Raw genomic sequence first — 20,586 nt, forward strand, 5'->3', positions numbered from 1 at the left:
CTTGAGTTAAATTTGGCAAAATAACTATAGGCCTTTTCATGACAGCTTTCAATGCTACAGTATCAATATTCTTTTTGGTGTATAAATGCATTCGGCTTCGTTTAAATGGCATCGTAGAAAAAGACAACGATGAATCGAAGGACCAACTGGTTGAATACAACGTATCGATAAAGAAAATGGCGAACGTGGAACGCGAGTACACGAATGATGCCAACGAAACACGGACGACAAATGACGTGTTGTTGCACGGTTGCGCATCGATAATAACGCGTCGTGAAGAGAGGGTGGTGTACAGGTGTTGTGACGGGCTTGGACGACGGTATCCGACGGTGTAGTAAACGGAGAGAGAGCGCCACGGTTGAGAGAAACGTGACGCGGCGTCCGTGACGTATCCCCTCCGTGCTAGAATCATCGACGAAATCGTGTCATGGCGGCGGCGGCGACCACGGTAGCGATGGCAACAACGCCGACGGCGATCGTGGTGGTAAATGGCAACAGCGGCGGTGGCGACTGCATCATGCGTCACCGCCGGGAGGACGAATACTACGTTTTATGACCTATATGCACGCTACACACGACGTTGTTTATAATACAAATTCCTGCCAACCGACCGCAGGCGCCATTTTTTCAGATTGTGAGAAACCGGTTCAAGGAACAACTGTTGTATGCGAGCATATCTCTTTTGTGTGAGTCACGAAACAACAAGGAATATACGAGTATGGATGGATGTGATTCTCTATAACCGGACAAAAAACGTGTAGAAAATTTTCGAAGAAGTTCGATAAGGTCAAGACACGTGCACGTTATTTGACCTTCATACGGACAGCGAATTGAACAGCGTGTTGGTGAAGCAAACATTTCAGTAAAATGATAACAACCGAAATAAAAGTTGATAATATTAATGAAAATAAATAACATTGATATTGTGTACATCAATGTGGAACATACGTTTTCCATGGAATTACTGCAATAGAAACTACGAAATCATTTTCTGATTGAATATAACGAGCACGAAAATAATTATAAATACCACGCCTTGGATTGAGATCGAAATGAGAGTACGATGAAATTTATGTTGGTCAGGATGGTACAATTGTTTTTGAAAATTTCTTTCTTATCAAGACTTCCAAATAATAATTTGAACGAAAATAGATATTGAATATAATATATTATTATACCTATAACATATTGCAAGGGCATCATAACATATGTAACTAATGAATAGCATCATCCCATAATTTATTTACAATCCAACGTTTATTTTTAATCTTCATTCTTAATCACTCATAAATGTGTTGATATCATAATTAAAAATAAATAGGTAATACACAGTCATGCTCTCTGTCCGAAATTATTTAGACACTCATCCGTTAAATACGTTAATTAAATACCTTGGATTATTAATTGACCAACATTTAAAATGGAATTTTTATATAGAAAATTGTATAATAAAATAAAAGCAACTAACAAATTTTCCCTAACGTCTAAAAAAATATTAAACTAATACTACTTTAAAATACGTATTTTGCAATGGTTCAGTCTTTAATATGATACGACATAACCACATGGGAAGGTTGTAACACTATTTTAAAACATAATTTAACTGTAGCATAATAAGAGCCTAATAAAAATTATTCTGAAGTAAACTAAAATTATAACCTTCTAAGGGGTAATTTAAATTATTACGAGTAATCAATATTGAATAACTATTTGAAAAAACAAACAATATGTCTACTTTATAAAACTAAATCATTCAAAATCAAAAACAATATTAATTAAACAAATCTTTCTATTAAGTATTTTTTTTATTATCTTTCATCGGTATTTTGTTTTAATGAATGATGTGACACTTTTCTGATTGTATTCCTTCAACTACCAAAAATACAAAAAACATTTATATTTGTTTATTTTTTATTTTATTTTGTTTTTTTTGATTTATTATTATTATTTAATTTTCTTGTTACTATAAATTTAAATTCTTAATAAATATTCTGCTTTACCAAATAAAGTATTGCCGAAGTGTAAAGCAAAACTAGTTATTTAATTTATGTATATATTTTATTTTTTGTAAACTTATACCTACTAGCAAATATACATTCCATTACATATTAATATGGTCCTTAAAAATAAAATAAAGCCTAATATTCGTCACGAATCGGGTAAATATGTTTCTAGAACACAATTTAAAATAATATATTTACGCTGCACATTTTATACGTATTAACAGACTCGTAAAAAGATATCATAAATTAATTTGTTCAGTGACTAATACGTTGAAAGTGATTTAGAATTAAAACACTAATAGTTCAAACATTGTACCGATACATTATTATCTAACATAATATATTTATTCAAAACTAAATGCATTTAATAAATATGTAAAATGTGTTCTTAAATAAACATTTCCAAATATTCGAAACTAATATAATTTTTTAGATTGAATGTGTGCGTTTCAGTACGAATAATAAACGGTCAATTATTACTAAATACAATAATTTATAGAAATATTATAACATTGAAATTAAAATTTCCGACATTGTCTATAGAATTGTTGAAAATAAATTAATTTATAATTACTCTTATCACTAACAAATAATTCATAAACATTATGTTAGTAGAATATAGAGCAAGTCGATAAATTTACTAATAGCAGAAATGTATAGATAATGAAATAATACATCCAATGAGTTAATAAATTAAAATATAAAGACTGATATTATACTTAACATTTAAAGTACAAACCGAAAACATTATGAAACAAAAATACAATTACATAATTGAAATACGTATCAAGAAATCAACTAAAAAATAATGTTAGTATTCAAAATGTTGTAAACATTTAAACATTTATTTATTTTTCTTTCATCGATTAATCTATATATTGAAATATAAAGGAAACAGAGTTTTACTTGGTAATATATATTCGTAAATAGGTTAATATTATTTTAACTTTTACTAAATAATATGATGTACCAATGAGCAATTGTCTTTATTAAGTATTAATATTGATATCAATCAAGAATGCTGTAAAAATTTAATTTATAATTATAGTTTAAAATTGTTAAAATATGAAACGTATAATTTAAAGAATTTATATTGTAAACAGTAAATCTAAAATATTTATATAATTATATTGATATTAATTTAAAAATATCGAAAAATGATTAAAAAAAAAAATATGCTCAACAATCTACATAAAATTACCACAAATACGATTTTAGTGTATTTTTATTTTAGTTAGGTCATCAAGTTTATTTATTATTTGTAGATTTTGTTTAATTAGGTAATTAAGTAATTTTTTATTTACAAAATACCGAAAAATACTGCTGAGATGAGAAATATTGTTACTCATATATAAATAGCAAGACATGGATCACTTATTGTTTTATAATAATTAACACTTATACTACTAAATTAATAATAGGTATAAAAGAAAATTAAATCATAAAAATAAAGATTATAATTAAAACTAACAATAAGAAATTATTTGTGTAATGACATAATTTTGATTAAAAGGTAGAAGTTTTATATTAAATTGTGTATTTAAAATGTATTATTACATAATATTTCAGTTAATACTAATAAAATAAATAAATACATTTTATTATTGGGAAGAAAATTTAAATTTGATAAATATTTATAAATCAATGCCAGTTGTCGATATTTTATTTTTTTTAGTCGTTTAAAAAATGCCATTGAAAATAAATTAACTATTACATATTTTATGTATACAATTTATTCAAAAATTAATTAAGATTAATTATTTCTAGTAAAATTAGAATACTTACTAACCAAAACGAAATGTATTTTAATATGCTATTTGGTAAGTTAATTGTATATTCATACAAAAAAAAAAGTTTTTTAAATTTTTTTATGACCTTCTGTATTTTGAAGCAGAAAAGTTTATAAGTAATATCAGTTAATGCTTATTTAAGCCTCACCAGCCCACTTAGATTTAATACAAAATATATAATCAGATATTTTGTAGTAAATCAACACGTCATGAAAAAACCGCTATATTACTTAATAATATCATTATAATTTGTTCGGCGATATGATAATAAATGTTAAAAAATGTTAAACACTACTACAGAACCTAAAGTTGAGTAAAATGTTCTGAAATCTTGGTATGAGATATACCTAATGATTTCATGGTTTGTAATGTATATAAATTCGAGGATCAATGAGAAAACACAATATGTTATTATTATATTCTTATAATTCTCAATTAAAACGTTTAAAAATTTTGAATAACTAAAAAAAAATTAGACACTATTTTCAACGAATATGTCAGTTAAATGGATGAATTTAAATGATTCACTGCAAACCAACATAGTTCTACAAAGACTTCAACCATTCAACTAACCAATACTGGGCTAGTTAATGATATTTTTTAACTCAGTTAAGTTAATTGAGGTTATTTTCAAATAAGTTAACAATTAAGTTAATGCTCATGAGAATTACATCAATAAAGTTAAAAATTAAATTAAAAATATCATTAAATTAACTTCAATTAATAAGTTAAGTTAATTACAAAAAAAAAAAAAAAAAAACATTTAAATAAAAAAATAAAATAAGAGATATATATATATATATATATATATATATATATATATATATATATATATATATATATATATATATATTAACAATTTACAACAGATCTTATTTAACACTAACGATAGTGAAAACGCAAAAAAATCTTATTAGATTCTAATTAGAGTAGAAAAATTTACATAAATGTCAAATTTATGGTAATTTATGTACCGTTTGTTTTTATTCATTTTTTATACAAATCACATATGATAAATATAATTTAAAAAGTATTATTTTTAATGTTCATTAACAATATGAAAACTAAAAATAATTACTGCAGCTGAAAGTGTAACTATAAAATTATATAAACAATAAATGTATACAGTTGATACAAAACATTAATTAAATATATAATATTATTATTTAAATTTATTAAAATCTAAATAAATAAAACAATACAATGGACAAGTTAATTAAAATATCTGTTGAATCTCAATAAGAGTCATCTCAAAATGTTGATCAGCTATTAAATTTCTTCTAATTTAATAATATTTAACAATATCATAAATTAAGTAATAATGAAATATTTTTGTAAATTCCATGAACTTGTTATCGAATACGGTATTTTACAAAAATATTTTTCTGGTCTTAAAAAACCAAAATTAACTTAATTGGGATATATGAAAAAATAGTACATTAATTTCAAGTTTATTTGTAAGGAAATGAGTTAAGTTAATAAGTTAACATAACTTAACTTTTAACCAGGCTTGCTATTAACTATAAAAACACTATAGTAAATGATAAACTTAAGTTGTTATTTAATTATTTTTATCAATTATTATTTTACCACATATCCTGAGCAACACCATTATTTTCCCTTAACTTTATCATGCAACAAATCTGCTGTAAGTCACATATAACAATAATATATTATAGTGTTCTCATGAGATATGATATTTGATTAGGATGTTGTTTTATATAAATCCAAATTCGTAAATATACAGTCTATTATATTTATATTAATTTGATATGCAAATTTATCCCACATCAAACATAAGGCTTTTTTTTTTACTCTTTTTAGATGTCCCTGACTATTAAAAAGAAAAACGATAAGTTTAACTTTATTATGAAATAAATAAATTTTTAAAAAAATGATAAGTATTTTAATTTAATTTGTTTTGTAATACTTTCATTTCTACACAATATGATTCATAAAATATAAAAACAAGAAATAAAAAAATATCACTTCCGTTACATAATACATTATAGAATATTTAAATAATAAATATAAAAAAATTAAAACTTAACAATTAGTATGCAATACTAGGAGTATAATTTATAATGATCTAAATTGTAATAGGTATATTTTTAATAAACAAATTTAAATTTAACTTGAATAATGTTCAAGTTTTGTTAAAAAGAAAAAAGAAATAACATTTTATTGGTGGTAATGTAGTATGATGTTTTAACATTATTGTTGTCCATCTTAAATGAAAATCTTTAGTTTTCGGCATTATGAATGAAGATTGTTAATCTGAGATTACTTGGTAAAAAATCCTACGAACCTCCGCAGTAGACGTACGTCCAGGTCAACATAAAAATATTTATTAATATAAAATTACGTGTGTAAGAGTTATTAATTTCATATTTTATTTTCTGATACTATAATTAAGATTTTTAAATACAACTGAAAATAGTATAAGGGGTAATGTTATGGACATAAAGAACTTTTAAATTTACATGGTTAAATAAGTTTCATAATTATATTCCACATTATTATCCAATATTTACTAAGTGTTGTCTGTCAACAATTTATGGAGGTGCAGGTACCTAAGAATTTGATGATTGTTTACATCATTATATCTACATCACGTCACATCACTAAATACCTTGAAAGTAATTTCTTTCCTGAAGTTTTTTCCTAAAAACTGAATTTTAATATACTTAACATTATGACCAATAATTTGCACAGTAGAAAGGTAGTGTTGCCAATAAATTTATTAGATACAGATACATGTTGTCAACAGTATGGTGCGTCAAAACCAAGATAATACTTATAAGTCCACATCCATCTGTTAGAGAGTTGTTACAAGTTGTTATTTATTAGTAAGCAAGTTAAAGTTAAAGGAAGTAAATTAATACTTAAATTGACCTAACAACAGTTGCTGCTAGTGCTAGTAGTGCGTTCATTATTATAGATTATTTTATTTATTTAGATTTTAATAAAATTAAATAATAATATCATATATTTATTTTAATGTTTTGTATCAACTGTATACATTTATTGCCTATATAATTTTATAGTTACACTTTCAGCTGCAGTAATTATTTTTAGTTTTCATATTGTTAATGAACATTAAAAATAATACTTTTTAAATTATATTTATCATATGTGATTTGTATAAAAAATGAATAAAAACAAACAGTACATAAATTACTATAAATTTGACATTTGAATGCTTAAAAAAAAATCTTAATAAAGAAATGTATATTTTTCTACTCTAATTAGAGTCTAATAAGATTTTTCTGCGTTTTCACTATCATTAATGTTGAATAAATGTTAATATTAAAAATTTACAACAGATATAAATGATATATATATATATATATATATATATATATATATATATATATATATATATCATTTATATCAGTGCCTAATTTAAAAATATATATATATTATTTGTTATTAACTTGACTTATTAATTTAAGTTAAGTTCACAATATTTTTCAACTTAATTTATGTAATTCTCATGTACATTAACTTAATAGAACATGAACTCAATTAACTTAACTGAGTTAAAAAATATCATTTACTTGCGTGGCCTTGGAAAACCACAATACTTGTTTAACTCTATAAAACAATGAAACTATAAATGTATGAAATGTTGTATGTTTTTACTTAATTAATTAAATATTAATTTAACTATACATCATGAAAAATTACAATTCTAATACTTTCAAAAAAAATAAAATTTCAAATTTCTTTACAAAATCGCATAAAACTTTAACTTTTTAGTCTAATCAAATATTTTCAAAATATTTGAATAACTTCCTATTGAATCACATAATAAAAAAAAAATACATTTATATAATAGGGAAAAATGTTTTATTTTAAACATAATTTAAAAAATGTTAAGTAAAAAATTTTAGGAGGTACAGTTGCTAAACAGGTTTCGTCCTTCATGTTAATTAAGCACATTCATGATATTGTATTATCTCATTTACTTATTATGCTTGTTATATAGAATTGAATGTAAATAAAGTTTATTTAATAATAATAATAAAAAAATTATAAAATATAAAAAAAATTGAAAATAATAATATTCGACTTTTATATTTTTTATAACAACTAGTACAAATTAATTTTAAAAAAAAGATTTATTTATTTTTAATATTTCTCTACTTAGAACTCTTCATTATATTTTTCTTTTTTTTGTATCCAATTCTCATTTAGTGTACACAGTTATAATTGTTGAGCTGTAATAATTTTAATATTGGAAGCTAATAAAAAAAAAAAAGCTTTATTAAAATTAATTTATTGTAAATTAAACATTTTTTAGTAAACACATAATACATAGCAACCATTGAATTTGGCTCCCAATATTAGGTATAACATCAAACATTGAATTAGATCACAGATTAAATATTGCAACAAGTGATTCTCAAAATACAAAAGTTGAAAAAGTATGCAACTTTAATATTTTTAGCAACACAGAACTAGATAACTGCTGGAAATTATTAAATCATTAATCCTTAAATTATTTTAATATGTATATATATAGTTAAATAGTTATTTCAAACTATTTTGATAGAATATAAAATGTAATATTTTTATTTTATATTATATTTAATGTTAATTATGTTATATATATATATATATATATATATATATATATATATATATTATATATTTGTGTTATTTATATTACATTATTTACATTACTGTTGAATTTATTTTCGAACTATTTTAATAATCAATGGATTTATAAATGTTGAGGGAGCCAACTCAATGCTTAATTTATTTAACCTTGGAAACTAATTCAATAGCTCTGTAATATATGTAACTTAAAAACTAATTATACAATGGAATTAAATAATTTATTTGAAATTTTATAAAATAGGGTAAATAATTAATTATATTTTAATCAAAATAAATTGCTGTGAACTGGGTGACTTATTAGCACCACAAGTTGATCGTGGTTTTATCAAAAAGAAATATTTTGATGTTTTTGCAAATTTATTAGTTATATTTAAAATAAGTAAATAGCATAGTTATATATATATGAATGTAGAGTTAAGTTTCAGAAGATTACAATGAGTAGAAGACTAAAGAATTGACAACGACTAGCACAATGTCTCAGTCGAAATACAAATCTCTTGTCTCCTTAATTCTACTAGCTTATATACCAAACAGTGATAGGATGCACAAAAGGTTGTCTTCATTTGTGGTAGTTCATGTAACCATGGTCTTAAGGGCTTTATGTGGTACCACGCATCAATTCATAAGTGCACCTTTATAATATACTACACACCTTTGTATCAATGTGTACCCTCGATATCTAAAGCCGGGTTCACACTACACTGTGACATGTATTATACCAGGCCGTGTGCTTTGAAAATGTGTGATACCAATATATATATATATATAAATATATATATATATCTTATGGTGATGCTATCAAATTTTGGTTACATATTTTCGCAATTTTTTTTTTTAGATATGAAATATTTTCTTAAGTTTCAATAAATAATAACTGATGAATATTAAATTATATAGTAGAAATTATGTATTATATTATTAAGGGCTCAGAACTTAATTCTCTTAAAAAGTATTAAATATGCATGCACTTATGTGCTTAAAAAAGTACAAATATACTTAAAAAATATGTACTTAATTTTTTTTAATGCAAAAATGTTCATAAATAAAGATATTTTATTAAATATACTTGTACATAACAGTACAAATATTGCTAGTATATTATCCTAAGCTAAACATAATTTTTAGGTATAAATATATAAGAATAAAATAAAATATAAAATATAATATAAAATATAAATAAAAATATAAGTAAAATAAATAGCTTATAATTTGAAATTTTCTTTCAAAACGTTCCCATTAGGTTTTTCATAGTGTAATGAAAATAATTTCAAGGTTAGTTAAAAATCAATTGAATCGGCCAATAAAATCATGCAAATGCAACACCTTCCGAGCCCTTTGTTATTATGAGTAATGTTATCACAGAATATTAAATTATTACTATTAAAATTAGTAACCACACATTCAAAAGTTGGATAAAATCAACTTCACGGTATCTTATGGTTAGTGAGGTAACTTGTAATTTATTAGACGGTATACCTTGATGTAACAATACGGTTCAATCAATCAGAGATAATTATTTTAGAAGACACGACACGGTGTAGTGTGTCTTATATTAATAATTTTTTAAAACAAATTGCTTAGTCAAATTGGACATCATATTCTTGTCTTGTGTACACTAATTTATGTACTTACATTAAAATTAACTCAATACTATCTCATAAATGTAAATAAATCATTCAGAAATATCCATGTTTTTAAAACGGTATCTATAAATATTTTAAATTTTTTAAATTTTTTTATTATTATCTATATTTATTTCATTTTAATTACTTAATATTTTTCATCTAAATAATATATAGATTTTTTTTTGTTAAAACAGTCTTGAAAAGTCTGAAATTTTTTTTGCAAATAATAAGATTGTTGCCCTATTGGTATTTATATTTCTGGAAATATCGCATTTACTAATATTAATTTTAAGTAAACAAAATATAGATTAAAAAAAACTTCCCATAATTACTGAATTATCTTAAAATACTCATAGAGCATACATTTTCAAAAGTAGTTCAGAGTGATCATGAATTGAAGAGAGTAAAACAAAAAATATTTTAGTGTCAAAAAACCAAATGATTTAAAGACTATAATTATCAAGTATTATGTTATTAAGTATTAACGAAATTATTTAAACGTCATCAATACAAATGAACTAAATCAAAAAAATTCCTTGTCCAAATTACATGTTTGAGTATCACATTAGTATAAACATGCACAGCTAAGTTCTTAAGAGTTTATCATGACGCATATGAAAATTATAACTCAAAAAAGTGATCTAGACGAGTGTTTCTCAACCTACGGAACGCAAAATATTTTTTTTATGTCATAATCAGGACCAGTTCTATCAGGCAGTTCAGTACTATGATTATTAATACTATATTATCACATATTTTTTTTCTTAGAGTTGGTAAGGATGGGTTGCGTAAACAAACAGTAAATTTGTGAGTCACCATTAAAAAAAAAGGTTGGGAACATTGATCCAGACCTTGATATTTTATTAATGATAAATAATAAATAATAATGACTTTTTAGTCACCAAACCAGTTTTTGGGAATGTCTTCTTTAAACGAAGGTCAATACTGTTACCAACATAATTTATCGACGCTAAAATTGTTCCGCGCTTATGTAATATGTATGATAACAAAATCACACATACTAAAAGATTCGAAAATAAATACAATATTAAGAGCAACAATGAAAAAACCGACAAATCTTGTTTACTTAAACAAAAATAAAAAATATTCATTACATTGGTTAAGGTGGTATGCCTAAAAGCATAATAAATAAAACAAAAAATTCAATGGCCTCTTTAAGATTATCAGTATCCATAGGTCATTATTTTAGTAAACTATTACTATTACAAAATACATATACGGACTATAATATGCACACTTAAGTTAAACTTTATAAATACATGTTAGCACGTTTAATATTTCCGAGAATATCATTGCTTTTAAATACTTAAAAATATTGATAAAAACGAATTAATTTATTATAATATATTCGTGTATCGATGACGGTCAGATAAGGAAATTAAAATATTCAGACACTTTTCCTTTAACGCAGATTGGATTATATGAACACAGTTCCATAAATGCTGTATTATTATCGTTCGTAACACATTCATTCGTAATATTTATCAACAATGCAATTATATGTAATAATGCACGTAAGTTAGAGAGACAAGGGAATCGTCCGTCGTCGGTTAGTTTCGTAATAAGATATCATGTATACAAATTTTGAGTGAAACGACGACTCGAATACTTCAAATCACATGCGTTAAATATATTTGAAAATCATTTCATACATCGTACGAAAAATTGGGTTTCAATAAGCAAAAAGTGACAGTAACTGTAGTTTCAAATAATACGTGTCCAGGTATTTACAATATCAATGAGCCTTTTGATCACACACCATAGAAAAGATATTAGCACACATACAATAATGTTGATAACGCTGGGCCGAGTGTGCAGCTGTTCATAAGACAATGTGCGTGCGCGTATGAGCAAGAACACAAATCTGTTAACAGACCGTCGCCGCCGCACGAAACGTAACAACGATAAGTACGGTGCACACGAATACGTCGTTATCATTGGTTTGTACACGACATCGCGATGTTTATTAGAAATGAAAAACGACGGGAAAAATGTTGACAAACCAACGAACTCGTATCGTCGTCAGTCGGGTAAACTAACGAAACGAATTCAAAACATTGGAACTGCCGATCGCCGACTACTGGCCGGGTAATAACAATAGCAAAACAACAAAAATACAATTAAATTACCTGCGCAACACGGTTCGGTTGTACTCGCGGAGCGAGTTGTCCAGGATCTTGATTTTCCCGGGAATCAGTGACATTTTCTTCGACGATTTTGGGCTCATTGTGGAGAAATGAACAACGGTTGAAAATTCACTCCACCAGAAGGAGCACGATCGGAAATGGCGAGAATAAATAAATAAATAAAAACAATTATAAACAATTATCAAGGAATAACGCGGATTCGTGTCGCGCGCCGTGTCGGAATAGTTCTCGCGCACGCGTGTAGGACCGTACACTAGACACACTGAACGCACCGACCGAAAATCAAACGTAACGTACGGACCGGGGTTGAGAACTGAAGGGATGTCCCCCCACCATAGCGCGGACGAGCGGTAACGCGCGCTCTGTCTCCCGTATCGTTTGGAACTATGCGCGTGGTGCGCACAGCTGTTATGACGCGTCTCATCGTCAATTATCGCGCTCGATTATTGTTCACGCGGCGTTCGCCGATCGATTTTTTCCCGGCGATCTATTTCGAACGCCCGCCGCCGACTGAGTGCACGAAATACGTTCAATACGAAATGAACAAATATCCCTTGTTACCTGTTTTTCCGCAATCACAAAATTGCGCCCTCGTGCTGATAATAAGGTTAAACAAATAATTTTCTTTTTCCAAATATTAATGTTCGGAGACAATGTGTACTTGGCCAATTTCAGTTTTTCCCAAATTTTATTTGAATAACAAATCATCACGATGACTGGAGATATAAATATAATTGAAAAGTAATACTTACTATTATTTTTAGCAATGTGAAAAACATTAGAAAAAATGAAAAAATTACGTACTTAAAACAAACAAAATTAATTTACAAATATAAATACGACAAATATATAGTAGTAATATATAAAAGTAGTAAGTAATTTAAATTTCTACATTCTCAATCAGGGATGTCTTAAAACAGTATTTAGTGTTTAAAAATTAATGTTAAGGTCGAATGAAGAATTGCATAAGTCATCAACATTCTATATCAAATGAATAATGATGAAAAATGACAATATAATGTCATGATGTAGGTACTCGTTTAATATGTAATTAAGCAGTATCAACATATTTTAAAAAATTAAAATTAAATTGGTGGATTTTTAAAGACATATCTTATTTTTATAAAAAATATACTTCGGATGATAATATTATTTGTTTAATTAAATTTTAAATGTCATTCAAGAAGTTCATATTTACAATTAGACTACCTAGTAAATAAACAGATTAAATAAATATTCATCTAACACTACAGTCCAATGTGTAATTTTCCGTACCTATTTACACTTAGGACCATTATTTTAAACTATGATTCTCATTTTCAATTGTTTAGTACTGGTTTTAAAAAGGCGACAATTGTTTAATATTTTATAATTATTTTATTTTTTGTAAACTAATTAAGAAAAACATTTGTATTAAATAATCATATTAATGTTCACAAGCAAGTATAATAACCTAGTTTATATTGATAATATTATATATGTAATACAGTGTTATAACATAAATAGTTTGTATTATTAATTTCACTGCGTAACATAAAATAATAAATATTTTATGAATATATTAAAAGTATATTACCTATATTATTTATTACATCTAAGTAAATAGACCTAAATATTAATAGATTCAAATTTAAGTTGTATCCATCCTAAATGCTACTAAAAATGAATTGATGTAGAAAAGTGCAACGTCAATTTTTTATTTATAATAATTGATACAAATCATAAAATAATACTAGGATTATTAATTAAAAACCTACATTACCATAGTTTAAAAAGAATATTATCTTTTCATTATAATTGGTTTAGTAATTTAAATATTTCATACATTTAAATTAAAATAATAATTTTTCAAATGTGTAGGTACTCAAAAGTTACGAGTCATCAGTTCTTTTGAATATAATTAAACTCACATAATCACATAATCGATATTAACTTAAAATAAAAAATATAACTTTAAATTGTTTTTACTATGTTCTTCTTTCAACCAATAAGTGTAATATATATTAAATATACTACAATGGTCAATATGCTGTATATATAAAATAAACCCAGTATCCAATACACGTTTGTAAACTCATTACCGACTCATATTTAATTAAAATTTATTATACATATTCATTTATAAAAATTATATTTACAATGAAAACCGTGGTGTTAGTGATGTAAATAATTCAAACGATTCTATTGTGTCGTCAAAAGTTATATTTCATAAATTTTTTCCTTATTACTTCATATGTGCTGAAAGTCTTACGAGTACTTCTAATATTATTATCAGTGTTGGGTTAGTGACTATAAAAACCTAATTAGTTATTTTATTCGTTAATCAATAAAATTATAATGAAATTAATTTATTTTTTCAATAAAAAAAGTAACTACATTACTACCAAGTTACAAATCAAAAAAAAAAAATTGAAAAGATAAAAATATATAGACTTAAGATTAAATACTATAAAGAAAATAATAATAATACTTACTGTATAATGTACTTTTATTTATTTTATAAACTGATATTTTGTGTTGATAACGATTTCGAATTTCCATCATATACATTCCATTAAACGTAGTAATTGTTTTCATTATCTGACTTATATAAAATTTTAAAAAACTTATTATATTTGAATCAAGGAAGGTTAGGTACCTTTTTCATGATTAATTTTAAAATTCTAAAATTAAAACGTAAAAATATAAAATAATAATTACAATATAACACATGTGTATTACAAAATGCACAAATAAGAAGGAATGAACGTAAATTGTGACACAGTCAACGACTGTTTGATTTTATTTTATAATTATTATTATTAATTATTACCTATAGAAATTCTATAGAATTCGTAGATGGATTTATACAGTTTAAATATATTGTTGACCAATGTCTATTTATATTTTATAAAATAAAACTGTCGATGACAAGTTGTAAGTAATAAAATACATTCAAATTATTGAACTATTTTGTTGGATGTCGTAATTGATTTAGTTATGAAATTACCCACAGAAATTAATACAATAACATACACTTGCCCACCATTGCATATCGAGACCTAATTATGGGGATCAGTTACAAAAATATAAACATTTAAAAATAAGGACCACACTATGATACAATCTTATACAATGTTTTTATTGTTTCAAGGTGAAAAGCTTTAATAAAAAGCTAACTGAAAAGCTAACCTACAAGGCATTTTACATTTCTTATGACTTAAATTTTTTTTGTGTTAGTTATAGAAACTCGAGGATTGTGGGTCAATGAATTATTTATGAATATTATTCATTCTAAATTATTTATGTATTTTATAATTTTTTTAAATTAAATAGGTATAGAAAGATAAATAAAATGAAAAAAATAACCGATTTTAAATTATTATATATTATTTATTATTTTTAAATGATTATTCAGTGGTACCAATAGTTATAATTATATCAAGTTAATCCGTTTATTCACTCCCGGCCCGTCGCTAGAGTTCGAGCAAGTCGTACATTGTTTTAGGGCGGCATACAATTTAAAAAAAATTAAAGTATCAAAATTTAATAAATATCGACAACATACGACAATAATTACTGTTATGCATCTTTACTATTGTCGTAACTCCACCAGCTCAATGTGACTGTAAATTATTACAGCATTTTATAATTCCGGTATGTAATTTTTATAATAAACAGCGACCATACAATTTTTGCTTTAAGGTGGAAAATATCATACAACGGGTCTGACTAACACGATCAGTTACTGAGTATTTTACCACCTATATGGTTTTTTTATGAATTTTTTTCAAGTGCGTTGATTAAATCAATTTTATCAAATATCTGTTTTCTATTTTTTTAATTTTAATCGTCTTAGAAGTCTCCAAACTTAACATGCTCAAAGAAATGTTTTTAAATTAGGATTGTACTCCGGGATGCTTATGTATTTAAAAAAATAAAATGTCAGCAATTTGAAAATTATACCTTTTATGTCTAATTATGGTTTATTAGTTTATATATAAATTGGTAACATATGTTGGGGACTTGGCTTATGCTGTTTAGAACTATTGGTGTGCTTCAATTCTTATATTTTAGCCTTTTATATGTCTATGGTAGCTATTTTTTATCACAATTATTTTTGTTATTCCACTGATAAGTTACTGGTATTACTTGATGTAATTTGATATTTACCAGCAGATGCAACGTGTAATTTAATGTCATACAAGTGGTTAATCTGTACGCGAAACATTGTTATCGTTGCTATGTTATCGATGATCGTGTTAACAGTATTAAGTCAATATATTAGTTACTTAATATATCAAAGTGGTAAATAATTATTCCACTGTCCTTTAAATTAGGGGCGTGAAATTTGAAAAAACCTGATACGGTCGACTCATTAAATCCCTCTTTATAACTGTTTATACAATCTATTTGATACGAATTCATTTGCTGTTATTAGTTTTATTTTTAACATCAAATAGTCATAAGTTACATGCTTTGAGAAACAAAAAAAAAAAAATTATGTTGTAGTATGTATTTATCTTTGGATTCGAAAAAAATATTATTCATACGATTCATACGATTTCAGAATTATAAATCAACATTTTCGATAATTTGATATATAGTAATATAAGTACTGTAATTACTTCTTTTGAGAAATCATGTATCATATCTTCAAGCCTTACCAAAATATAAAAATTTAATTTTTTGTTAATTTTAAAATGATGCAGATTTTCGTAATTTTTGTCAACATTTTAACATTCAAATACATAAAAAATGTGCCTATTTATACTTTGAAGAAATAAACATTTATGAGGATTTTTGTATTACAATTTTGAGTATTATAACCGAAAATTAAATGTATGCACTAAATAGGATAAAATAATAATCTGGTGATTAGTAATTAGCTATTATTAATAATCTATTATAATATAAATAACTTATTAATATTAGAATTATGGGGGGAAACAGACTAAAATGAAAAAAAATATAATTTCAAAAATTATATAATTATACTTATAGGGTACTAATAAAAATAATTTTAATTATTAACTTATAAGTTTTTTCTCTTGTAAATTAGTATTGTTTTTAGTGTTATTTACAGTGGCGCCCACAATGGGTACCAAATGGTGCAATGCACTGATTTGTCGTGAATTACGGGGCCTCCATAAATTTGGAGGCCCCACTCTTCTTTCTGGAACAAACACTATAAATGCATAACTATTTATCTGGATCATTTGATCGTTGATTAAACGCAAAGAATTGGTAGTGCCAAATATGCAATCAAAAATAAATATATAGTAACTAATTTAGATAATTATATTAACGTTTATGTTTGTAGTTAGTGTCATGGCTCAAGAAGCCACTCAAATATTTATATGCCATTATGTTAATATGATATATAACTACTATATAGCCATAAATTATGATGAAGTAATAGATATATTTTGTAAAACAAGTCAACACATTCAATGTCTTAAATTAAATCAATGTTAAAAAATATTATATACGTTGTAGTATATTATCTTCGAAATCTTTAATAATTAATTAGTTATTTTATTAGAAAAACTGTCTTGAGCAATGTCAACCGGTGAAGATTTTTTTTGTAAAATTTTAAATTCAAACCCCTATTAAAAATATGTTTTACAGGAATTTGCAATATTAAATCTATTATTAAATCTAAAATTTTAAATACTTCTATCAACAATATTGAAGCAGTCTTTATACATTTAGAGATGGATGATACTTTTTTTTATTATTGATTGTATTTATATACCGCCTTGTTCTCCATTATCAACATACGAAAACACGTTTAAATTATTTGCATATGTCTTATCTATCTGCAAAATTTATAATACTAGATGATTTTAATTTACCATCAAAATTACAATGGTCATCAATGTCGATTCCAGTTAATTGTGCGTCACGAGTTGATTCCTATTTTGTTAGTCATTGTATTTAGTCACTATATTGCTATCATATTTTAACTTTAATTGGTTCAAACCGGGCACCAAAATGTTTTTATAACGTTAAACTATTCAAAAAACGATTGAAATTGATAACAGATAAAATATCGGTAAACGATCAACGATGAAAAAAGGATAACGGATAACGAAACGGAAACGAAAATGATTAAAATTAATAGCGTATAAAGTAACGGAAAACGATTAACGATTCAAACATAAAAGAAATTGTCATGGAAAAAAAAATGTATAACTATCAGTAAAATAAATTTGGAATATAGTTATTTTTGTAAAACTGACGTAAATTACTAGGTAACTAAATAAAATAATATAAAAGGATGTTTAAAACAGCAATAAATTTATCAACTAATAAAATATAAATAAGCATTATCAATTATAATTTATAAACGTGCTTTCTGAAATTACGTCGAATGTTGTCGGCGCGGAACCCGAAGGCCTGCCTCTTCAAAAAATAATTTCGGTGAACACCGATGAGTGTATTAGTAATACACCGAACATAAGTTATAAATTGACAATAAGTCAGGGTTGAAACGTATAATACGATGTAGTATAAAACACGTATTATACGTACGTATAAAACATATAAATCGTATAGTATAAAACTCATAATTATATACGTTTCATACCGTAAAATCACTAATAAACGAAAATAAATTTATAATTTAAACTTTAAACTAACAATAAAATAAGGACAAATATATTATAAATAGAAAATTTATTGTGAGGCTATTATTCTGTTATTAATGATTATCTTTATCTTACCACGAACGTATTTACTATTTATAATAAGTATAAAATCAGTGGCGTAACGATAGGGTGGCATGACGGGCAATGGGCCACGGGCCCACGACTCTAGAGGGCCCTTCAAGAAAAAAAATAGTACATTCAAAAACAAATCATCATAATAGTGAAATTTATAAATACGATTCTGTTTAAAAATATATGTATATTTTTGTAAAATAAAATAAATTTAATAACTGATCACGATTATGTTTATAAATTATTTTATTTACCAGTCCGTCGACATTGTCGATATTAATATTATTATACATTTAATGATATTGTTATTTGTAAAATGGAAATAACAATGAAGCGTATCGCAATCGCTTGTCTTTGAAACCAAACGTAACATTTATATTTAGATACTAGATCAGATTAGAACTATTCTAGGAAAAAGTGACCGTCGTTTAGTCGTTGTTACTTGATGTTCTTTTAATTTATATTTTATTTTGTTATTAGTCAATGACGTGTCGTTTGGGCTGGTCGTTATGAATCAGTTTTTGCGCTTAAAATTAGATTTGTTGAAATTCAAAAAGCTTTAACAAAAGTTATACTTTGCAACTCTAAGTTAGATAAGCGAAATAAAGCAGATAAGATTAAAAAACAAATTGAAAATCATAATTTTATTTGCACTTTAGTTTTTCAATGTAAAATTTTACAAATTATAAACCTAACTTCTAAAATTCTCCAGTCAAAGTCATTTGATTTAGATAATGCATCTAATTTATTAAAAAACTGTTATGAACAATTAAAAGAATATAGATGTAATTTTAATGATCTCTTGGAAGAAGCAAGTATAGGTGCTAAAAGTTGGTCTATCTCTACAGTTTCAAAACAAACGTCGTAAAGTAGTAAAAAGATATTTCGATGAACTATGTACTGATATGCGTTTAACTTGTCCAGAAAGCTTATTTCGTGTAACTATTTTTAATAGAACGTTGGATATATTAATAAATCAAATAAGTAAACGTTTTTCAAGTTTTCATGAATTAATGCTAAATTTCACATGTTTACAACCATCTTTTCTCACATCAGCAACAGCTTTAGAGCTTTTAAATGAAGCTACAAAGTTGGTAAACAAATATGATAAAGGCATATCAAAAACATTTACAAGTGAAATTTTAGCTGTAAGATCAACTCTAAAAAATCAAATAAATCAATTTAATTCAACTAGAGATCTTGTTCAACTTTTAATGGTGAAAAATCATTCTTTAACAGCCAGTTTCCTAGAAGTATGTACTACTCTTTTATTATTTTTGACAATTCCTGTTACATGTGCAAGCGCGGAACGATCATTTTGGAAACTAAAAATTATTAAAAGATATTTAAAGAGTAAAATGATACAAGATCGTTTAAGTGGCCTGGCATTAATTTCAATCGAATAAGAAACAGCCCGAGAAGTTGACTTTGAAGATTTAATCGATATGTTTGCCGAAGCAAAAGCAAGAAATTTTGAATATTTAAATTTTGTATTGCTTTGTATATATTTTTTAAACCAAAAAATGTTTAGTAAAATTTTACTATAAAAATAATATTACACTAAACATGTTTTTTATTGTTTGTAGCCTTAAAGGTGTAGCGGAATATCCCGAACGGCCATTGTTACTTGTTACAATTGTGTCATTATTATTATTACTATTTTGTTTGTT

General features: G+C 25.2%; 1 protein-coding gene across 1 annotated transcript in view; it reads right to left on the reverse strand.

Annotated features, from left to right (window-relative positions):
- Positions 1-12,596, reverse strand: part of LOC112686315 — a 29,822-nt gene extending 17,226 nt beyond the window's left edge. Inside the window, exons 1-2 of the mRNA XM_025558533.1 lie at positions 12,195-12,596; positions 13-98 (exon numbers count right to left, since the gene is read on the reverse strand). Of these exons, the coding sequence (XP_025414318.1) occupies positions 13-98; positions 12,195-12,292 (184 nt within the window). The 5' untranslated portion in view covers positions 12,293-12,596. The remainder of the gene's footprint in view (positions 1-12; positions 99-12,194) is intronic.
- Positions 12,597-20,586: the final 7,990 nt, after the last annotated feature.

Source organism: Sipha flava, unplaced genomic scaffold, assembly GCF_003268045.1.
Source record: "Sipha flava isolate LNK unplaced genomic scaffold, YSA_version1 304_pilon_pilon, whole genome shotgun sequence".
NCBI classification, from domain to species: Eukaryota; Metazoa; Arthropoda; class Insecta; order Hemiptera; family Aphididae; genus Sipha; species Sipha flava.